At 37.7% G+C, this 19814-nt stretch overlaps 4 protein-coding genes across 4 annotated transcripts; 3 read left to right on the top strand and 1 right to left on the bottom strand.

The window, feature by feature from the left end:
• Positions 1 to 215: 215 nt before the first annotated feature.
• Positions 216 to 1326, top strand: LOC137963656 (endochitinase EP3-like). The gene is made up of 2 exons (XM_068810811.1): positions 216 to 666; positions 773 to 1326. The coding sequence occupies exons 1-2, from the start codon at positions 255 to 257 to the stop codon at positions 1180 to 1182; spliced, it is 822 nt and encodes a 273-aa protein (XP_068666912.1). The 5' UTR covers positions 216 to 254; the 3' UTR covers positions 1183 to 1326.
• Positions 1327 to 8663: 7337 nt separating this feature from the next.
• LOC137963681 (endochitinase EP3-like) lies at positions 8664 to 9633 on the top strand. The gene is made up of 2 exons (XM_068810842.1): positions 8664 to 9075; positions 9179 to 9633. The coding sequence occupies exons 1-2, from the start codon at positions 8664 to 8666 to the stop codon at positions 9586 to 9588; spliced, it is 822 nt and encodes a 273-aa protein (XP_068666943.1). The 3' UTR covers positions 9589 to 9633.
• Positions 9634 to 15171: 5538 nt separating this feature from the next.
• On the top strand, positions 15172 to 16199 carry LOC137962402 (calmodulin-like protein 3). Its single transcript, XM_068809246.1, has one exon. It carries the CDS (start codon positions 15253 to 15255, stop codon positions 15910 to 15912), a length of 660 nt encoding a protein of 219 aa, XP_068665347.1. The 5' UTR covers positions 15172 to 15252; the 3' UTR covers positions 15913 to 16199.
• A 1243-nt stretch (positions 16200 to 17442) lies between these two features.
• Positions 17443 to 19692, bottom strand: LOC137963775 (uncharacterized CRM domain-containing protein At3g25440, chloroplastic). Its single transcript, XM_068810973.1, has 3 exons — positions 19566 to 19692; positions 18154 to 18561; positions 17443 to 18040 (listed from the first exon to the last, which is right to left on the bottom strand). Exons 1-3 carry the CDS (start codon positions 19602 to 19604, stop codon positions 17495 to 17497), a joined length of 993 nt encoding a protein of 330 aa, XP_068667074.1. The 5' UTR covers positions 19605 to 19692; the 3' UTR covers positions 17443 to 17494.
• Between the last annotated feature and the right edge of the window lie 122 nt (positions 19693 to 19814).

Raw genomic sequence — 19814 nt, 5'->3', positions numbered from 1 at the left:
TTCGCCGGCAAGCATGGCCCCGGAGTCTAGACCGATCGGACTACGGGACTCCGGGGGTTCCACAATGTGCTGTCTTCTTCTCCATTTCGTTTCGTACACGAACTGCCTTCGACTAGTCAAGATTCAAGCCTGTGAATCGTTTCTCGCACGGCAGCCTCGTTCATGGACATAAATACCTCAACGCAACACAATCTCATATGCCAAGAAACTTAAAACTTGGCTCTGTTGCATTTTGCTATTCCCCTGCTCTAACCATGGCCCGCTTAGTGAATCTCAGTAGCACTTTTTTGCTTATAGTTGTCGCCGGAGTTCTAGCGGTGTTCCTGCCGGACTCCGTCAAGGGGCAGGACTGCGGCTGTGCACCGGACTTGTGCTGCAGCCAGTACGGGTATTGTGGGAAAGGCCCAGATTTCTGCGGGCGCGGATGTCGGGAGGGGCCATGCGACGGTGGCAACGGGGTGTCGGTCACTGACATCGTGACCCAGGCGTTCTTCGATGGAATTAAAAACGAAGCCACCGGTGACTGTCCCGGTCGGGCCTTCTACACCCGGGCCACCTTTCTAGATGCCCTCAAAGCCTACTCCGGCTTCGGCACTGTGGGGTCGGCCGATGACTCCAAGCGTGAGATCGCCGCTTTCTTCGCTCACGTCTCACACGAGACTGGAAGTAGGTTTCTTCTTACATATTATTAACCTCTGCTGCGTATTTGTTTCGATTATGTTGTCTGTTGTCGAAGAAGACGCCTTTAATTTGTTCTGGACTTGCTGCGCAGGACTGTGCTTCATTGAGGAAAATCTCGATCCGGAAAACCCTTACTGCAAAGCAGAAAAAGCAGCGGAGTACCCGTGTAACCCCAGCAAGCATTACTACGGACGTGGGCCTCTGCAACTGACATGGAACTACAACTACGGGGAAGCCGGAAGGAGCATTGGATTCGACGGCCTTGGAAATCCGGAGATAGTGGCAACCGATCCCGTCTTGTCATTCAAGACCGCCCTATGGTTCTGGGTGAACAATGCCCAAGCCGCAATAACGTCCGGCCAAGGATTCGGAGCGACGATCAGAGCCATCAACAGCGGCGAATGCGGCGGCTCCTCCGACAAAGCTGCTAGTCGCATTGAGTTGTTCCAGAAGTACTGTGGCCAACTGGGCGTCAGTCCAGGTGGTAACCTCAACTGTTAGGAAGACGATTACTTCCATAATAACATTCCAGTGAATCCCACTGTATGACGCTTGTTCGTTTTGCTGTTACTGTATTGAGATTAGAATGATCAAGAATAAAAACTAGTTTCATAAGGAGCAACTTTCATGTGATTCTAATCTATATGTAACGACATATTCTCATTAGAGTTCACAAAGGTCATGTTACAAAATGAAGCAAATCAAGCGGTTATAATAGATTCAAGAACAAATCTTTTTATATCAAATAGGTTTGAAATTAAAGTTCTTTGAGTTTAGTTTTTTTAACAACAAATTATTTATAATTTTGAGCTATATTTTGGAAGGTATCGATATCAGAAGTAGCAAAGGCCAATTTTGTTGAAAATCTTTCATTTTCCTATTTTCTCTCTTATTACCTCTCCATGGACTGACATGAATTTAATTTAATTTTCTCATATAATCTTAACTTTTTAGGCAAATTTCCATTTTAATTAGAGACTTTTGGTAAGACTTAATCACTCCAAGATGAGCTCATTCAAGGTATGGATGTTGATTTCAAGTTTTTTCATTTTTTGCTACTTGGTTATGTATCTTCTATATTGTCATCTTTGATATTTGAAAAATTATAAGACTTTGGCCCCATAGATCCTATGTGTTGGGTGTCATGTTTGTGATCAAACTGAGTTGTTGGGTGACACCTTGACTAGATAGAGTTTGAGTTTGACTAGGAAGTTGAAATAGAGGAGGAATCCCAGTTAGAGTTAAATAGGTCGATTAACTACTAGATTCTATATACGCAATTACTAAGGAAGTCACACCAATTCTTGAATAGAAAAGAACTTATAATTGTGGACATCAAACATAGGAAGCATTTCTAGACAAAGCTAACTACCTTTGTCTATTTTTAATTAAAAATTAGGATTGTTGAATTTATGGAAAAGAGAAACACTTCATTGACTTCATTAACCTATTATAATTAGAGTACATGAACCTCTATTATAATAGAGGAATGTAGTAGAATCCAATTATAATAAAACTACATTTGTCCCAATAACACCCAAACTCTAACACTTAAAGATAAGTCCTAGCATAATTAAATAACTCAATATAAATAAAAGACAAACATAACTCAAACTACAACTCTTTTAGGACGTGACCATAAGATAAATATGCCTTTATGAGTCATTCTTGATCTTCCAACTTATGTGATAAGGATGTCAGCTTGTGGTAATGAAGGTGGGTCTTACTTCTTATGCGTTTGGGCCAATCCCTTGGGCCTTTCAGGGTCGTGTGGCCCGTCTTATAATACTTATAGATATGTGGGTGTTCCTTGGTCGTGTGGGTTTGGGCCTATCTTCCAACACACCCCCTCAAGTTGGGGCTGAGAGAGCAACATGAACTCCCAGCTAACTGCTAATGATATATAGAATTTTTTTGTATAAAATGGTTCATCTTCCAATATGCCTTCATCTTCCAACACTCCCCCTCACGCTGTTGCGTCTTTCCATGAGACCCTGCTGGCATAATATAAGTGAAAGTAAAAATCACTCCTAGCCAGTAAGACATTGCTCCATAATCCAATCCTAATGCTGGATGTAGGGCACACTCCGTCTTCTGTAGGTAGTGTATTTATCGGCATTGCTCTGAAGTGTACACCACCGTGTCCCTCCATAGGACAACGACTCTCAAGTGGTAGGAGTAATAAAAGCCATTACAAGAGAGGTAGTGGGTTTATTTATAATGGCGTTCCAATCCGGACACCGACTCTCATGGTATCCCAACAATGATATTTTTTAGAGTTAAATTTATCATGGTGTCCCAATCGTGATATTTTTTAGAGTCAAATAAATTATGGTACGAGAAAGGTACTGAGGCTACCTCTTCTTCAATAATAATGTCTCATCCAAAGAGACATAAAAGCAGCAGCTATAATGTAACACCAAACCAAAAATAATAAACCTTGTAGATGGACCCACGAAATAATCATAATCGAATATAAATATTTTTTCTTAGATGCATAAGCTTCATCTTTTGTGTTCCCCTTTTTTGAATATTTTGGTCACATAAACTTATCCACAACATATGGAATAAAATACTTCTTTCTTGTACTTCTTCTAATTCTTTCCCTAAATCTAGGATGTAATAGTAGTGATCTCATCTTGAACCAAATATCATAGATGCATCAATAAGCCCAAATAACATAGATGTAGTAATAAGGCTCTAAACCAAGGAGAAGTGAGATATTTTCCTGATATAGCAACTCCAATAGTGACGCAAAACATAGGGCATAACTTCATATTTTTCAATACAACAAAATACCACTATGACATTTGATTCTTCCAATGCAAATATATCTTTAAATATAGATCAGATTGACATAAAAGTTTCTCCTTATGAAACTAGACTTAAATACATTTCATCCAGGTATAACTTCTCTTCATAAAATATAATTATCAGAAGATAAATATATATATAAAGTCTTGTTATTGATAATATAAAATACCTCAGAATTTGAAGCTTTCTGTTACTGCTCGAACCTCTTTCTCAATTTGACCTTTACTCATACAAATATCGATTTCTCTTTTTAGATAACCCCGATTGGAAAAAAAATATTTTTTCCTTAGAAAATAGACTCAAATATCTTTCCATCAATATATATATATATATATGAAAATCTAAGTATAGAGGTGAAAAAAGCAAATCAAACTACAGGTGTAGAGACTGAAAAAAAAAAATACAAACCTAGACTTAGGGTTTATGGTTTAGAGAAAATGATCTCATTATCTTTGTGGATTCACCAAGTCAACTCACAGAACCTGCTCTGATACTATGATAAATTTATGAAAAAGATAAATATTTCATTGGCTATCATTGACTAATTATAATCAGAGTACATGAACCTCTATTTATAATAGAGGAAGGTAGTAGAGTCCAATTACAATAAAACTACTTTTGTCCCAACTAACACTCTAACATAATTATATAACTCAATATAGATAAAAGACAAACATAACTACAACTAGAACTCTTCTAGGACGTGACCCTAAGGTAAAGATGCATTTGTGAGTCCTTCTTGATCTTCCAATTATGTGATAAAGATGTCGGCTTGTGGTTATCATGGTGGGTACTACTTCTTATGTGCTTGGGCTAATCCCTTGGGCCTTCTTGGTCGTGTGACCCATCTTATAATACTCTTAGATATGTGGTCCTTCCTTGATCGTATGGGGCTTGGGCCTATCTTCCAACAAGGATAAATTTTTAAAATTTAGCATTATTTATGGACAACACTATAAGAATTTGTTTTAATGTTAATAGGTGAAGGATTGTCGACAAGAGTGGAAAATTGCATACCACATTTAGTGAAAGAAATCGAGTAAGTAGTATGTTAGTTGATTAAGGAGGATGCCAATATACTAAACTTGTATGCTTAGAAAATAATCTAAACATCCCTAAGCTTTTAATAGAGAATTCATTTTCTAATTGATTTGGGAATTGACTACATAAAAAGGTATTTGAACAAGTAATAACAATAAGGTCAACATCAAGTAATAGAAACATGGTACCTTCAAATGAGAAGTGAATAAACAAGAGTCAAGTTTGCTTTAAGAAACCCAAACTTGAGTAAAAACAAAGTGAAGCAGTTAAACCGTGCACAAGGGGATAAGACCATAAATGGTTGTTCGAAGTTTGTAAACAAAATTTGGAAATTTTGGTTTCTTGAAACCAGATAGTTGATTCACATATGCAATTTTGTTGAGTTCAACACTTGAAAAGGTGTTATTAACAACAAATTGGTTAAAGATCATGTTAGTAGAAATAGCACGAGATAACACTATGTATACAAATACTTCAAGTTCAACAATATACTAAAGGATTGGTCAAAATCAATATTAATTTGGAACTCGTTAGAATCTTGTGCAACTAAATAGACTTTATATCTTTTGATATAACCACTAGGATTGAATTTGAGATGTAGCCCATGAAAAGCCAACAATATTTACATGGATACAAAGAGGGACAAGATCTCACTAATAGGGCTTGGCGTTCTGAATCCATGGCAACTTTCCATCAAAGAAGAGTAAGAGCAACTTTATAGGGTATAGGTTCAGTTAATAAATTGATGGTTGGAACTAAAAGGTTCTTATGTGTTAGAAGATGTAATTATGGATCTACGACTTGAAAGAGAGAAGTAGAAGAAGTACAGAACAAGAAGGCATTTAGAAGAGCCTACATTGAAATGTTTCAGGAGGTGATGAAATTGGTGACCAGAATCATTTTTTTTTCAAAACTTCAAGGGGGAGTATGGAAGATGCTTATTTTGTGAAGTAGAAGACCAAGTTGAAGTTGAAAACTTGACAACTCACTGCTTCATGGATGACATTGAAAACCGAAGTATTAGAAAATTTTAAGATTTTTTATTTTAATATTTTCTGTAACAAGTTGAAGTAAAAAAATCCAGCTATAGGGGGGTTTTAGAGGATGTAATTTTTAGTTATTTAGGTTTCTAAGAAAGTATTTTCTCTTAAAAATCTTATTTCCAAAAGCATAAAAGGACAAGGGACATTAGAGTCTTTTATTGTTATTTTATGTTATAAATAGACGAGAAGAGAAAATCCTTATATATCCTCTTCCAAAATTTAACATGAATACTATATTTCTCTCTCTCTCTCTCTCTCTCTCTCTCTTTACCCATGTTGTCTCTCTTTTTCTTGTAAATTCATGAAATTTCAAACTAAGTTAGTGATAGATTGAGTGATCTAGAAAGAGAGTGCCAACTAGAGCCAAAATCTAGTTTATTTTGAATCTCTTGGAGAAAGATTAAATTGTGTAATTGGGGATTACACTTGGCTTAAAGAGAGTTAAAATCTCTTTGTATATTTTAGCTAATTGAGCAAATTACTGAAACTTTCCCGAGTGTTCTTGGGTGGTGATTACCAGTAGAGGAACATCGATAACAAAAAATCTATGTCTCTTTGTAGTTGTCATGTACTTCAATTTAATTTATCTATTTTCTTTTCATTGCACCATAAGAGCTTAAATTTTGTTTTGTTTTTCAATTTACCCCCTCTTGAGACACCACTTGGTCCAACAAGAGACATGGACACATTTTGGGCCATTTTTTAGGAGCTTGGCTTAGAGATTGGTTGGCCACTATTTGGCATTCCTCCTACAGTCCCTTTGAGTAGATATGCTTCTTGCTAGGATCATGATTTTTTTATGTATTGACAGCTTAAAGAGAAATATCAAATTTTGTTTTGTATTTTGAACATATCAATTTCTTTAATGAATACATCCTTTTCTTCTATTCGTTCTTGCTTTGCTAGCCATTGTTGTCATTGAATTTTTATGATACCAAAAGGGGAAGGAAAATGTAAGAAGATATAATATACCCTGAAGCTCACCAAGAATGAAGATTCTAACATGAGCATCCTCTCATTGAGGGGGAGGAAATATTGAATTTAAAAATAAAATTGAAATGAAGGAAACTTTAAAAGGCAAAGAGAGCTAAAAACACATTGAAATGTGGAAACATAAACTCAAGAGGAGTTAATTTTTAGAACATATGAAATTTCAAACCTATTTTGTATCACATTTACATCATCACTTGTATTTGATATCATCAAAACCGGACAAAGGTAGAAAAAAGGGACTCAAGACACCTCTAAGCACTTGAATTTTGATGATTGCAAACTCAGCTCAAGACACCTCCAATATAGTAGTTGGAATGTTGGTAGGTTCACCTTACAATTGGGTGTAATCCATTTTTATATGCCTGATTTTATATTTGTCTAACAAAGAGGCTCAATTGTGCTCCTTTACTTCTCTTGATTGATTTTTTTACCTCGTATCTCAATTCATAGCCCGAGCACCTCCAGGATGAAGTTGGGTAAGGTAAGGGGGGGTTAGTCTACAATGAAGCAAAGATGAATTACGTGTGCATTATTCCGTTCATTCGATTAGGACGTTAGTGATGAATGAGTGCGTCTTCATTTGAATCACGCCAAGTAATATTCTCAGGCAAAAATCAGGTAATCGTATTTCATATCTATTTTGTAAATCATTCACAAGAAGTGATCGCGCAGCATGTGTCTCTCCCTCCCCCCGACGAATTTTTTTTCCTCCCGTCTGCTTCTCCCGCTCTCTTCTCCCTCTCGGCCTCCATCGTAGAGCACGGAAGGCCAAGCCTTTGTCGCAAAGCCTCTTTGCCTCCCTCTCTTCTCCCTCTTGGCGTACCGTTGGAGCGCCTCCTTCATCGTAGTTTCCTACTGGCCCGCCATTGTCTTCTGCCATTATCGATACCATTAGGAAGATGACGCTGGTTTAATTTTTCCTAAGTTAGGAAAAATTAAACCAACGTTATAACTTCATTTTATTTATTTTGAAAAATAATCCATATTTTGTTATTTTTAAAATTTATTCATTATATTCATTTAGTAATTATTGTATTAAATTAGTAATTTAATAGCTTTAATTAAAATATTATTAAAGTAAACATTTGATAAATTGTTTTGGTTTAATTATCCCATTGCTATAATTAATAATATGTAAAAAAATATTATGTTATTAATAAAATTATTTATTTATTTATTTTTATTTTTTATTACTGTATTAAATTAGTGATTTTTATTGTTAAAATATATATTTTTATTAAAAAATAATTTATTTATTTTTATATTCGTTTCTGTTATTTTTTTCCTTTTTTATTTTTTTAATTTATTCTAGTCATACATAATTATTATATTAATTTTAATAAACTATAATCATTAATTAATATAATATAGTCTTTCATTAATTATTTTATTAATATATTTTAATACTACACATTAAATCACTTATAAGTGTAGTAACCATGTTTATTTTGGTTAATTATCTATTTAGGTATATGTTCTATTTAAGTATATTATAAAAAATTACTCATTCTCTCCCCACAAAAATGTTTGAAGAAAAATAATTCCAGGATAAATTTTGGTAAACATTAAAAGAAAGATGAACAAAGATTACTCCTGGTTTTCGCCATCCATGGTGGCCAATGACCTTTTCTTTATAAAGTCACTGTAATAAGGGGGAAAAAACGAAAAGAGATCGATTTCATATCGATTGTCCCTTTTCTTGTCGTTATGGGTCTGCAGGCGAGGCGTTTTTCCATGTCGGTTCGCCGCTTTCTGGGGGGACGTCTTCTGTTCATGGCTGCTTCTTCCTAGTCAAGGTCTAAGTCTGTGATCCTATCAACTATTCAACTGCATAAAATGGCTTCGCCAGGGAGCATGGGCCCGGAGTCTACACCGATCGGACTACGTGGGCTCCGCAATGTGCTGTCTTCTTCTCCATTTCGTTTCGTACACGAACTGCCTGCGACTAGTCAAGATTCAAGCCTGTGAATCGTTCGTTTCTCGCACGGCAGCCTCGTTCATGGACATAAATACCTCAACGCAACACAATCTCATATGCCAAGAAACTTAAAACTTGGCTCTGTTGCATTTTGCCTTTCCCCTGGTCTAACCATGGCCCGCTTAGTGAATCTCAGTAGCACCTTTTTGCTTATAGTTCTCGCCGGAGTTCTAGCGGTATTCCTGCCGGACTCCGTCTTGGGACAGGACTGCGGCTGTGCACCGGACTTGTGCTGCAGCCAGTACGGGTATTGTGGGAAAGGCCGTGAATACTGCGGGAGAGGATGTCGGGAGGGGCCATGCGACGGTGGCAACGGGGTGTCGGTCTCTGACATCGTTACCCAGGCGTTCTTCGATGGAATTAAAAACGAAGCCACCGGTGACTGTCCCGGTCGAGCCTTCTACACCCGGGCCAACTTTCTAGATGCCCTCAAAGCCTACTCCGGCTTCGGCACTGTGGGGTCGGTCGACGACTCCAAGCGTGAGATCGCCGCTTTCTTCGCTCACGTCTCACACGAGACTGGAAGTAGGTTTCTTCGTACATATTAATCTCTGCTGCGTATTTGTTTCGACTATGTTGTCTGTTGTCGAAGAAGACGCCTTTAATTTGTTCTGGATTTGTTGCGCAGGACTGTGCTTCCTTGAGGAAAATCTCGATCCGGAAAATCCTTACTGCGACGCAGGAAAAGCAGCGGAGTACCCGTGTAACCCCAGCAAGCATTACTACGGACGTGGGCCGCTGCAACTGACATGGAACTACAACTACGGGGATGCCGGAAGGAGCATTGGATTCGACGGCCTTGGAAATCCGGAGATAGTGGCAACCGATCCCGTCTTGTCATTCAAGACCGCCCTATGGTTCTGGCTGAAAAATGCCCAAGACCCAATAACGTCCGGCCAAGGATTCGGAGCGACGATCAGAGCCATCAACAGCAATGAATGTGGCGGCTCCTCCGACAAAGCTGCTAGTCGCATTGAGTTGTTCCAGAAGTACTGTGGCCAACTGGGCGTCAGTCCAGGTGGTAACCTCAACTGTTAGGAAGACGATTACTTCCATAATAACATTCCAGTGAATCCCACTGTATGACGCTTGTTCGTTTTGCTGTTTCTGTATTGAGATTAGAATGATCAAGAATAAAAACTAGTGAAAGGACCCTGTGGATTACCCTAAACTTTCTTTCATCATAGGGCTCGCAAATTCTCCCCAAATCATGAATTTTTTTTCTTTGGGTCTCATCTCTTTTCTCTGCTCCTCGAAGGCAAAGAAAGACGCGAAGGAATCAAACGGTAACAAATATTTTCAACTTTCTAGGCATTTTATGTCATAAAAAAACTAGTCTTTATATAGAGAATTCTATGTCAAAATAAATATTTATACGTCTATTTTCTAACTTATCAAACATATTTTCAATCTGAGTTTTCTAGAGGGAGATATCAATATCATAAGAGTCAATGGTCATATTGGCCAACGAAGAAAGAATCTCAATTCTGCCAAATTGCAGAGTCTGAAAAATATCAGATTCGTTATCTCAAAATAATTATTTTTTATGAAATAATACTATATTTGAATGAAATATATTGAAGTTTAGTTTCATAAGGAGCAACTTTCATATGATTCTAATCTATATATAAGGACATATTCTCATTAAAGTTCACAAATGTCATGTTACAAAATGATGTAAATCAAACAGTTATAATAGATTCAATAACAAATCTTTTTATATCAAATAGGTATGAAATTAAAGTTCTTTGAGTTTTGTTTTTTTAACAACGAATTTTTTGTAATTTTGAGTTATATTTTGGAAGGTATCGATATCGGAAGTAGCAAATGCCAATTTTGTTGAAAATATTTCATTTTCCTATTTTCTCTCTTATTACCTCTCCATGGATTGACATGAGTTTAACTTTCTTTTCTCCTATACTCTTAACTTTTTAGGCAAATTTCCTTTTTTCATTAGAGACTTTTGGTCAGACTTAATCACTCATGGTTGTGCTCATTCAAGGTATGTGATATATTGTTTGGATGTTGTTTTCAAGTTTTTTTTTTAATTTTTTGCTACTTGGTTATGTATCTTCTACATTGTCATCTTTGAAAAATTGTGGTAACTTTATTTTTTATTTAAAAAATTATAAGATTTTGGCCTCATGGACCCTATGTGTTGGGTGTCATGTTTGTGATCAAATTGAGTCGTTGGGTAATTTCACTAGGAAGTTGAAATCCCTATATAAGAGGGGGGGGGGGGGGGGGGGGGGGGGGGGGGGGGGGGTTAGTCCAAAATGAAGTGAGATGAATTACTCCCGCATTACTTAGTTCATGAGATTAAGGGGTTAGTGTAGAATGAATTCTACTTCAAGTGAATCACGTCAATTCATTCACTCAGGCAAAAAATGAGGAATTTAGATTTGGACCTATTTTCCAAATCAATTGAAGAACGGGATGCATGTTGCTCCCCCCTGCGAAAAACCTCCTGCTCGGCCATTTTTTTTTCTCCTCTCTGCCCCCCCCCCCCCCCGGCGGCCCTCTCGTCCTCCTTCGTAGAGCACGGGAGGCTGAGCCTCTCGGTCTCTTGGCTTCTTTTCTCTCTTGGCCTCCCTCTCTTCTCCCTCTCGGAGTACCATCGGAGCGCCACCTTCGTCGTCGTTGCCCGCTGGCCCGCCATAGTCTCCTACCGCTGAGGAAGACAATTGTTTAATTTTTCCTAAATTAGGAAAAATTAAACCATCGTCATAAAAATAATAATTTATATATTTTATTTATTTAATATTTATTATATAATTACTATATTAAATTAGTTTTTTAATAGTCATAATTAAAATATTGTTAAAATAAATATTTGATTAATTGTTTTGGTTTAATTATCCCATTGCTATAATTAATTAAACCAATGGTTTTAAATTTTGTGACAATATATTATTAATTAATAATACATAAAAATATATATTATGTTATTGATAAATATATATATTTTTATTATTGTATTAAATAAGTGGTTTTTAATGTTAAAACATATCTTATTTTATTAAAAAATAATTTATTTATTTATATATATTCGCTTACGTTATTTTTATTTATTTATTTTTAATAATTTATTCTAGTCACACGTAATTATTGTACTAATTGATAATAAACTATAATCATTAAGTATTATAATATTATTTTTTTATTAATTAGGATATTAATATATTCTAATACTACATGTTAAATCACTTATAAGTGTAGTAACCATGTTTATTTTGGTTAATTATCTATTTAGGTATATGTTCTATTTAAGTATATTATAAAAGGTTACTCATTCTTTTGTTTATATTATACTTTTCATTTGGGGACACTAACACTGGAATCTATTTTCCAGTGCACTTGAACTCGTCTACAATAACACTCAAGGATGAGTTAAAGTTGAATCAATTCATTTAAGATGAATTAAATTCTCCACTTCATTTCAAGTTCATTGTAGAGCAACCCCCCCTTAGAGTTAAATAGGCCGATTAGCTACTAGATTCTATATAAGCAATTAGTAAGGAAGTCACACCAATTCTTGAATAGATTTTATCGCATCACGTAAGTAAAGAACTTACCATCAAGGAATAGAACCGGTGGACATCAAACATACGAAACATTTCTAGACAAAGCTAACTACCTTTGTCTATTTTTAATTAAAAATTAGGATTAATTTTTAAAAATTGGTATTATTTATGGACAACACTATTAGTATTGGTTTTAATGTTAATTGGTGAAGGATTGTAGACAAGAGTGGAAGACATTGAAAACCTACTATGTATCATTGTGGCAATCTTGCTCCCATCGTCAGTTTGGTAAGCTGAATGAGTCAGCTAATGTCAATTCTGAAAATTCATAAAGTACATGGGGTTGTTTTCGTCATTCTTCCGAGCAATCCCTTCTCCAAGAAGGAGCCCTAATTTCTACCATTATAAGCATGACGGACGTCTTTTCCCCAAACCAAACGTCCGAGCCTCTCGATTCCTCCCTCTCGTTGGTGAGCTGGGCGGTGTCGTTCCTTCCTCTGCTTCCTTCATCTTTTTTAAAGCATAATCGACTATGGTGTCCCTCAATGCAAGTCAGCTTCTTGTCTGATTCTCAATCCATGGATTCAGGCAAATAAAATCGATCTACTTGCGATAGGAAACGTTTCCAGTTTCACTCGCCTGAATCTGACTCGCTGATTTTTCAGGCCCTTATAAACTGGTATATTCCTGATACTAGTCTCCCCTACCAGGATCTCCTGTGTTGGTTTTATTTCTCTAGATTTCGTAAAACCTATTGTGCCGTATATACATGTTGTGTTCTTCAATTCGTTACCTTTTTTTTTTTGCTTTGTGATAGTAGAAAACAAGCAAACGCACTCTGTCCCTTAACTGATCTACAATGTTTTGTGGCAATTTCTTCGTTTGCGATAGTCTATATCCAAACTACTCGTCCAAAGTGAACGAATCATTTGATCTTGTGGACACATGGTTGGATTACATGCTCCTTGGAGTCGGTCCGAAGTAAGTTTATTAGATCTGTCTAGAAAGAGAGTAGTTCGTTCAGGCTGCAGGATCTCTGCCTGGGAGGGAAGAAAAGATGAATAATATGAGGGCCCTAGACGGTAACACATTTTTTTATTATCTGTTTAATGGACCTAAGAAATAAACTCCTTCAGAACGAAACCTGTAGAGTCTTTACAGCATCTAAGAGAGTCGTGCCTCTTGATTTTTTTTCTTTCAACTTTGGAGCTTTCTGAAAATCAAATTTTACTACAACTTAGTAGAGAAAGAGGCAGACACGTTGGTTCCTCCGTTGGTGTTGATTGGCTCCTGGTATGATCCAAGAACACCCTGGAGTGATTGAGAGAGAATTTTAATCATAAAAAATTAAAATATAAGATTAATTACTTTTTTTTTCTAATATTTGAAGTTAAGGTTAATTAAGTATACACCTTCAAAAACTGACATTAAGCTAAGCCTTATCAATGGGTTTTTTACCCAAGGGTGGCATTAAGCTAAGCCACTTCTCTGAAAATTGAGCTCTGAGTTAGTGATGCTAAAAGCATTTGAGAACAGTTTAAGGACTGGATTCTCTGTAGCCAAATTGCAGTGAACAATTAGCCTCCCTAGATGCTTCTTTTGTTTCTGCTATGGATTGAAGACTTTGCTAAAGTCGTTAGTTTGACTGACGTTTTATAGTGCTTGGTAGAATTAGGCATATTACAGAAAGAAGAGGACGATTTTACCAGAACAAGATTAAAAAATTTCGGACACTATGCGACTTTGGTCATTAAATCTGAATCTGGTTGAGGGCCTTCGTTATCAATTCTCCCAACTCCCTTCTGATTCAGTTAGATGGAGCTCGTCCAAAGTTTGGATTTCTAGATTGGATGTGGGTTTAATAATTGAAATTTGAATCGTATCCGAAAAGGTAAACGTTACGTAACAGCTGGTTCGACTGTTTTCTCACAAAAGAAAGGCAAAATCCTTGGCCTGTTTGCTCATCACTGGACTCAAGCTGTCTGATTCCCGTCAACTCTTTTCTCTACAAGTTTCAATTTCAATTAACACCTACTCTTCAAAGACTTACAGTGCCCTTACAACGCTTCTCCCATTATCTGCACCATCCCATCCCCAGTTTAAGATTCTGCAAATCTACTGGAAACTCATTAACTCCTCCGCGTCAATTAGAGATCACCCTCAGCAATTGCTTGCCCCCATGTTTCAAGCCTTTATTTATCTTATGTGATCTTTTGTTATTTCTAAAAGGGATACCTTGGTTTATATAAGCAGAGCAACAACTCGGTACCAGGTCAGATAGCAAAGACAACGAAGGTTGCCGGGGCATGGAAAGCGAGCTGTATTAATTTAAACAAACATGACACCCGCTTATGCACCCACTCTTCAGAGATCCCAATTGCCAGTTTATGAGGCTGGTCTCCTTTCCCAGTGACGAAATACCAAGTTCAAGCAATTTTCTGGCTTCTCCCTACCTGCTCAGAAACCGAGTCAAAGCGACCTGAGATTCCGTTTCTGGACTCGATTGATCTTCTACTGCTCTGTATTTCATTTAGGTTGAAACAATGGCTGACAGAAAGAAAACAAAGAAGACGAATTACATTCACAAAGACGATGATGATTGATGTGTAATCCCTGTCACTGCTACTTACTGCGCAATATTATTAAATGGGAATATGCGTCATAACTCCCTTAATCATGTTGCTTCCAAAAGAAACCATCCAAAATCACGACTCGTGTTTTGTTCGCGGAGCGTCTCATGTGCATCTCACAGAGTGGGAGGCGAATAATTATTAACTAGCTCCATTTTAAAAACCGCGATCCCCTCGCTCACGCGCATAACTGTTCAGCCAACGGACGACAACGCGCCAGCCGAAAAATATTAACTAGCTCCATCATCCGCAGACTTCCACGTGTCCCAAGTTTAAAAACTAGCCGTTCCCAAGATCCAACGTCTCTCTCTCTCTCTGTGGATACTCCGAGCCGGCTAACGGTTGGGCTTTAAGTATTTGCTTTTTCTTTTTGGTGTTTCAGATCCGCGATCAACGGTAGGGAAAAGTGGGCCCCGAGGAAAGGCGAAAAACGCGCTGGAGAACGCGGTTTGGCGAGGAATGAGTATGGTTAATAAGAAGGGAGTGGGAGGGAGAGTTAGGGCTCCAAGAATTTCGAAGGGAGAGTCGCAGCAACGAAGGGCCTTCCAATGCCAACCGTTTTTCACAGGATTTTCCTTGTTTACAACCTTCTTAACTCTCTTCTCCTTCGGTTTCTCCCCAAGACTCTTACTTCTCTCTCCCCCCTCGCATGGTTTTTCTCCAAAACCTCCAACTCTCCTGACCATCCCGTCCTCCTTTCTTCTTCCTCTTCTTCTTTGCCGTTGATTAACAATTCGGCGAGCATGGATCCGGCGGAGCTCCGACGGGTCTTCCAGATGTTCGACCGTAACGGCGACGGTCGAATCACGAAGAAGGAACTCAGCGACTCGCTGGAGAATCTGGGGATATACATACCCGACAAGGACCTGATTGCCATGATCGACAAGATCGACGTGAACGGGGATGGATGCGTGGATATCGACGAGTTTGGTGCCTTGTATCAGACGATAATGAACGAGAAGGACGAGGAGGAGGATATGCGGGAGGCGTTCAACGTGTTCGACCAGAACGGGGACGGTTTCATCACGGTGGAGGAGTTGAGGTCGGTTCTGGCGTCTTTGGGGTTGAAGCAGGGGAGGACCGTGGAGGACTGTAAGAGGATGATAAGGAAGGTGGACGTGGACGGGGACGGGATGGTCAATTTTAAGGAGTTTAAGCAGATGATGAGAGGTGGGGGCTTTGCAGCTTTGAGTAGTAGTAGCAATTGAGGGGGGAGAGGGGTTGTATATAGTTTCTTTGCGACCGGCAAATTTGGAAGAAAAGAACAAACAACCGAGGAGCGGATGAAAGGGGGACGATAGAAAAGGGGAAATGGCAAACGAAGAGGGAAAGAACATTTGAGGGGTTAATTGGGAGAGAGAGGGAGAGAAAGAAAATCATCGTACATCAACAAGAATTCAGCTGGTTGTTTTTTATGTCGTGTGGAATTTCATGAAATTGTGTTGCAACTCTGTAATATTGATCAATTGATGAAGATTTTGATGTTTCTTTCCTTTTTCTTCCTCTTACTCATTTAGCAATTTAATAGCATTGTGTTGGGGATGGGGATTCCAAGTCCCAATCCCCAATCCAGACCAGTCGTTTCTCTGCAGCTTGTGTATCGTAACCGGTTTTACTCTCGCCTGAATGTCTGGTTTCTCTGTTCCATATCCCTTCTCCTGTGAATCGAAGGAAGGAGACGGTTCAACTTGTCGTAGGAGTCAACGATTCGATTCGGTTTGCCCACAAAGCGCGTTAAATCAAGAATTTATCGTAAAAATATTTGGTGACCTAACGGCGGCAGGTGAGTTAGGAGAAGACATGAAGTCACAGTCGAAGAAAAAGGGTTGCTTGGGAATGGCGTAATGCCGCCTGCTCTGAAGTCTGAACTAACTTCTGGATCAGGTGCCGTTACAAATCCGACTCAGAGAATGATCTTCTTTTGAATAACGCGGTTCCAAGATTTTAGGAGAATCACAGTTGATCAACCGAAAAGCAAACGCGACTTCGAATATATTCAGGTCTCGCAGTCGCGTCAAGGGGGTTCAAATTTAACGTCAATTAAGATTACTTTGAGTTGAAATTTTGTATCATCTCTCTGTTTTTGTAAATACTTTTTGACTTATGACCGATTTCTGTAGCAATTTTTGGACTTAGAACTCTTATGGATTCCACTAATCACGTCTGGTTTATTTGCACTTCTACATATAATTCAAGGGAACTGCTCTAATGAGGACTTACCAATCCAAGATTTTTGGGAGTGGGAAATGGGGGACTGGAGGAAGAGTAGTGATTATGGGGATATACCCTATAGATCTTACTCATGTTAAGATAATTATTTTGTTGGCTATGAAGGCAGTAAAAAAAAGCTGGTTTCAGTGACTCACCCTGCAAATTTCCCTATGTAGCCTATCTTGCTTCTGTAAATGGCAATGAATGAGGAAACTTCTCATAGTGATTAGCATTTTGATCTTGTGGAAACAATATAAAGTAAGTTTATTTGCTTTAATGTTTCTTCTTATACGCATTTTCATAATCATTCTCATCATCATCATCATTAGCATTATTGTCATTGCCACAATCATCTTTGTTAGGAATTAGACGCTTTAATTCTAAACTAACGAGAACAATAATAATAATTACGAAAGAAGATAAGTTAATGATGTTAAACTTAATTAACTTTCTTTATCTTCTCACCAAACCTACCTCATGTGCTTTTGCTTTTGCTGGTCACTGGTTAATTCAATACCCTGAACAGTTTGAGCAGCTCTTGAACTAAATTTTCAATTACCAATGCAAAATTTCCAACATTCATTTTCTCCTTCTTCTCAACAGTGAACTCGCGCGCAAAAACAACCTATCGACCTCATCAAATTCTGATAATTCAACATTTTTTTCTGGTGAATTAGCTTTCTTAGACTCAAAGGAGATCTGGCGTAGGTGCTCCTCAAAATCCTCTGGATCTCTATTATCCTCTAGTGGTACTCTTCCAATGGCATCCAAATACAGAGGCCGTTCTCTTCTCTCTGGCTCTCCTTCAGAATCTGTTTCAAACATATCTGACAAAGATTCTGAATCAGAGGGCAGTCCTGAATCCTCCATGGAAGAATCATCTATAGAAGAATCTGCAGTCTCAGATATAGGATCTTCAAACCCATTTGGATTCTCATAAGGGTTCTCTGAAAGTTCTGCATTACTGCTTCTGACATTAGCTTGGCCTGTTTCTCTTACGGTGACAGTGTTATTTTCTTCAGCTATTTTAACTTGTTCTGAAAGAAGCTCAAGGTCTTGTTCAAGTCTTGGAATATAGGCCCGGACAGCTCTGAGACCATCTCGGATCTTAGTTTTCATCAAAGCCTGCAAAACAAGGGCAAACAGGATAAGATAATAACAACCTTCAATCAATGAATTGAGCAACTTAAAATTTCTATATAGTATTATTTGATTAAGGAAACTTCAGAATCGAATACCTTCCTTTTGGAGAGTGCAATCTTAGGTGACATAATTTCTGTTGGCGGCTGACAGTAATTCTTTCCTCTGTACATTATTATTGTATTATCTTCGTGTATGTCAAGCACAATTCCTCCGCTTAATCTGGCCAACTCTGCCGCAATCTCTTTGACCTCCTCTGGACTAAACGTTTTCACAATGACCTTCAATGTCTGATGTTTTTTCCAGTGTAGATGCATATTCAGTATAACACCCTGAGAAATTCCACGAATTCCAATAGGGACATAGTTTTTGCTCTTATGGCCCATCTTAAGGTAGAAAAAGTGCTCCTCTGGTGTTAATATTTCTGGGTCATGGGTTGGTTCTGATGAATCAGGAGGCTCAATCTTCTTTAATGCCTCTACAAGCCGGACCTCCTTTTTTCTGGTCTGGAAACCTCATCATGAATGAACAAGTGAAATGATAAGTTTCAATCACAGGCTATTCTAGAAAAGAAAACCATTTAGAAGCCATCCAACCAGAACGTTTCTTACCATAAGAGAGAGCATATGCCATGCCATCCACATGAATATCAAATTGAAAAATCCAAATTCCATATTATGGGCCTACAATCAATTTGCATAAACTACAATTTCCTAGCTGAACAAGCAATTCCAATAATTATGTACTTAACAAGACATAAGGAAGGTTGTTCAAACAAGTATATTAATATGTCCTCTGTGGAGGCCCCAAGGGTTCCAAGTATACTGGAGATTTCTCTTTTCCTTTGGGTTAGTGGTGGAGTGCTAAAGGACAAAGTTCTGCTCTCCTTTTCATTTAGTTTGGCTCTTTAAGCTATGCATAACTGCATAAGTGGTAAAGAATATTTCTGTATATTCTACAGACAAAGTAGTAATGCATTGTTCAGAAATAAACATTACACAGAGTTTGCACTATTACATACTTCATAAATCCATGGAGGAACTAAATAACAGGATAATAACAAATATTTTGATACTGCATGAATAAACTACAAAAAACTCAATTTAATAGATTGTGAAGTAGGCCTATGCCAAAATGACTAGCTAAGTTAGAAAGTCTCTTTTCCAACTAATAAACCCAAGATCTTTGTACTCATTAATCCATGTGGGACTATTCTTTAACATTTCCCCTCACGTGTAGGTCCTCTTTTGTGGTTCCTAACATGAACATTTTGGATGGAGGCCCACGTATGAACACCTATTCTAATACTATGAGAGGCCCATCCCAAAATGATTAGCCAAGTTAGGAAGTTTCTTTTCCAACTAATAAACCCAAGATTTTTGTACTCATTAATCCATACGGGGCTATTCTTTAACGCAGACCTTTGTAGTTCCACATTAAAAGGAGCAAAGAGAAAAGAATAACTTACTAAATCAAGCAAATGAAACAAATAAGAAGAAAAGAAAACTACCGTCCTCAGTTTGTATAGAAGTTTCTCTTCAGCAGTCATTCTTTCATATTCTTTCTTCTTTTTCCATCTGAAGAACTTCAACCACCTTACAACTGCTCTTTTTCCTTTCAACTTTTTCCTTTTTTTATTCTCCTGACCATTTTTGTCAGCAACATTATCATTTTCAGAACTCTTTATAGCCTCCACAACTTCATCTGCCGCATAGCTAGGCTCACTAGCATGAATCTGAAGATATCTCACATGGCAAAT

This window comes from Aristolochia californica, unplaced genomic scaffold (assembly GCF_029961685.1).
Source record: "Aristolochia californica isolate CCGP_79_NKW_82.1479 unplaced genomic scaffold, dmAriCali1.0.hap1 SCAF_4, whole genome shotgun sequence".
Taxonomy (NCBI): Eukaryota; Viridiplantae; Streptophyta; class Magnoliopsida; order Piperales; family Aristolochiaceae; genus Aristolochia; species Aristolochia californica.
The sequence above is the reverse complement of the archived record's forward strand: the minus strand, read 5'-3'. Positions and strand labels throughout refer to the sequence as shown.

What these genes read in the sequence shown, in the direction of transcription:
- LOC137963656 (XM_068810811.1), top strand. Translation starts at nt 255, where the DNA reads ATGGCCCGCTTAGTGAATCTCAGTAGCACTTTTTTGCTTATAGTTGTC. An exon ending in CGTCTCACACGAGACTGGAA is followed by an intron (nt 667 to 772) that starts GTAGGTTTCTTC and finishes CTTGCTGCGCAG; the next exon opens with GACTGTGCTTCATTGAGGAA.
- LOC137963681 (XM_068810842.1), top strand. Translation starts at nt 8,664, where the DNA reads ATGGCCCGCTTAGTGAATCTCAGTAGCACCTTTTTGCTTATAGTTCTC. An exon ending in CGTCTCACACGAGACTGGAA is followed by an intron (nt 9,076 to 9,178) that starts GTAGGTTTCTTC and finishes TTTGTTGCGCAG; the next exon opens with GACTGTGCTTCCTTGAGGAA.
- LOC137962402 (XM_068809246.1), top strand. Translation starts at nt 15,253, where the DNA reads ATGCCAACCGTTTTTCACAGGATTTTCCTTGTTTACAACCTTCTTAAC.
- LOC137963775 (XM_068810973.1), bottom strand. Translation starts at nt 19,604, where the DNA reads ATGACTGCTGAAGAGAAACTTCTATACAAACTGAGGACG. An exon ending in TTCTATACAAACTGAGGACG is followed by an intron (nt 18,562 to 19,565) that starts GTAGTTTTCTTT and finishes TGAGGTTTCCAG; the next exon opens with ACCAGAAAAAAGGAGGTCCG. An exon ending in TTGCACTCTCCAAAAGGAAG is followed by an intron (nt 18,041 to 18,153) that starts GTATTCGATTCT and finishes CTTGTTTTGCAG; the next exon opens with GCTTTGATGAAAACTAAGAT.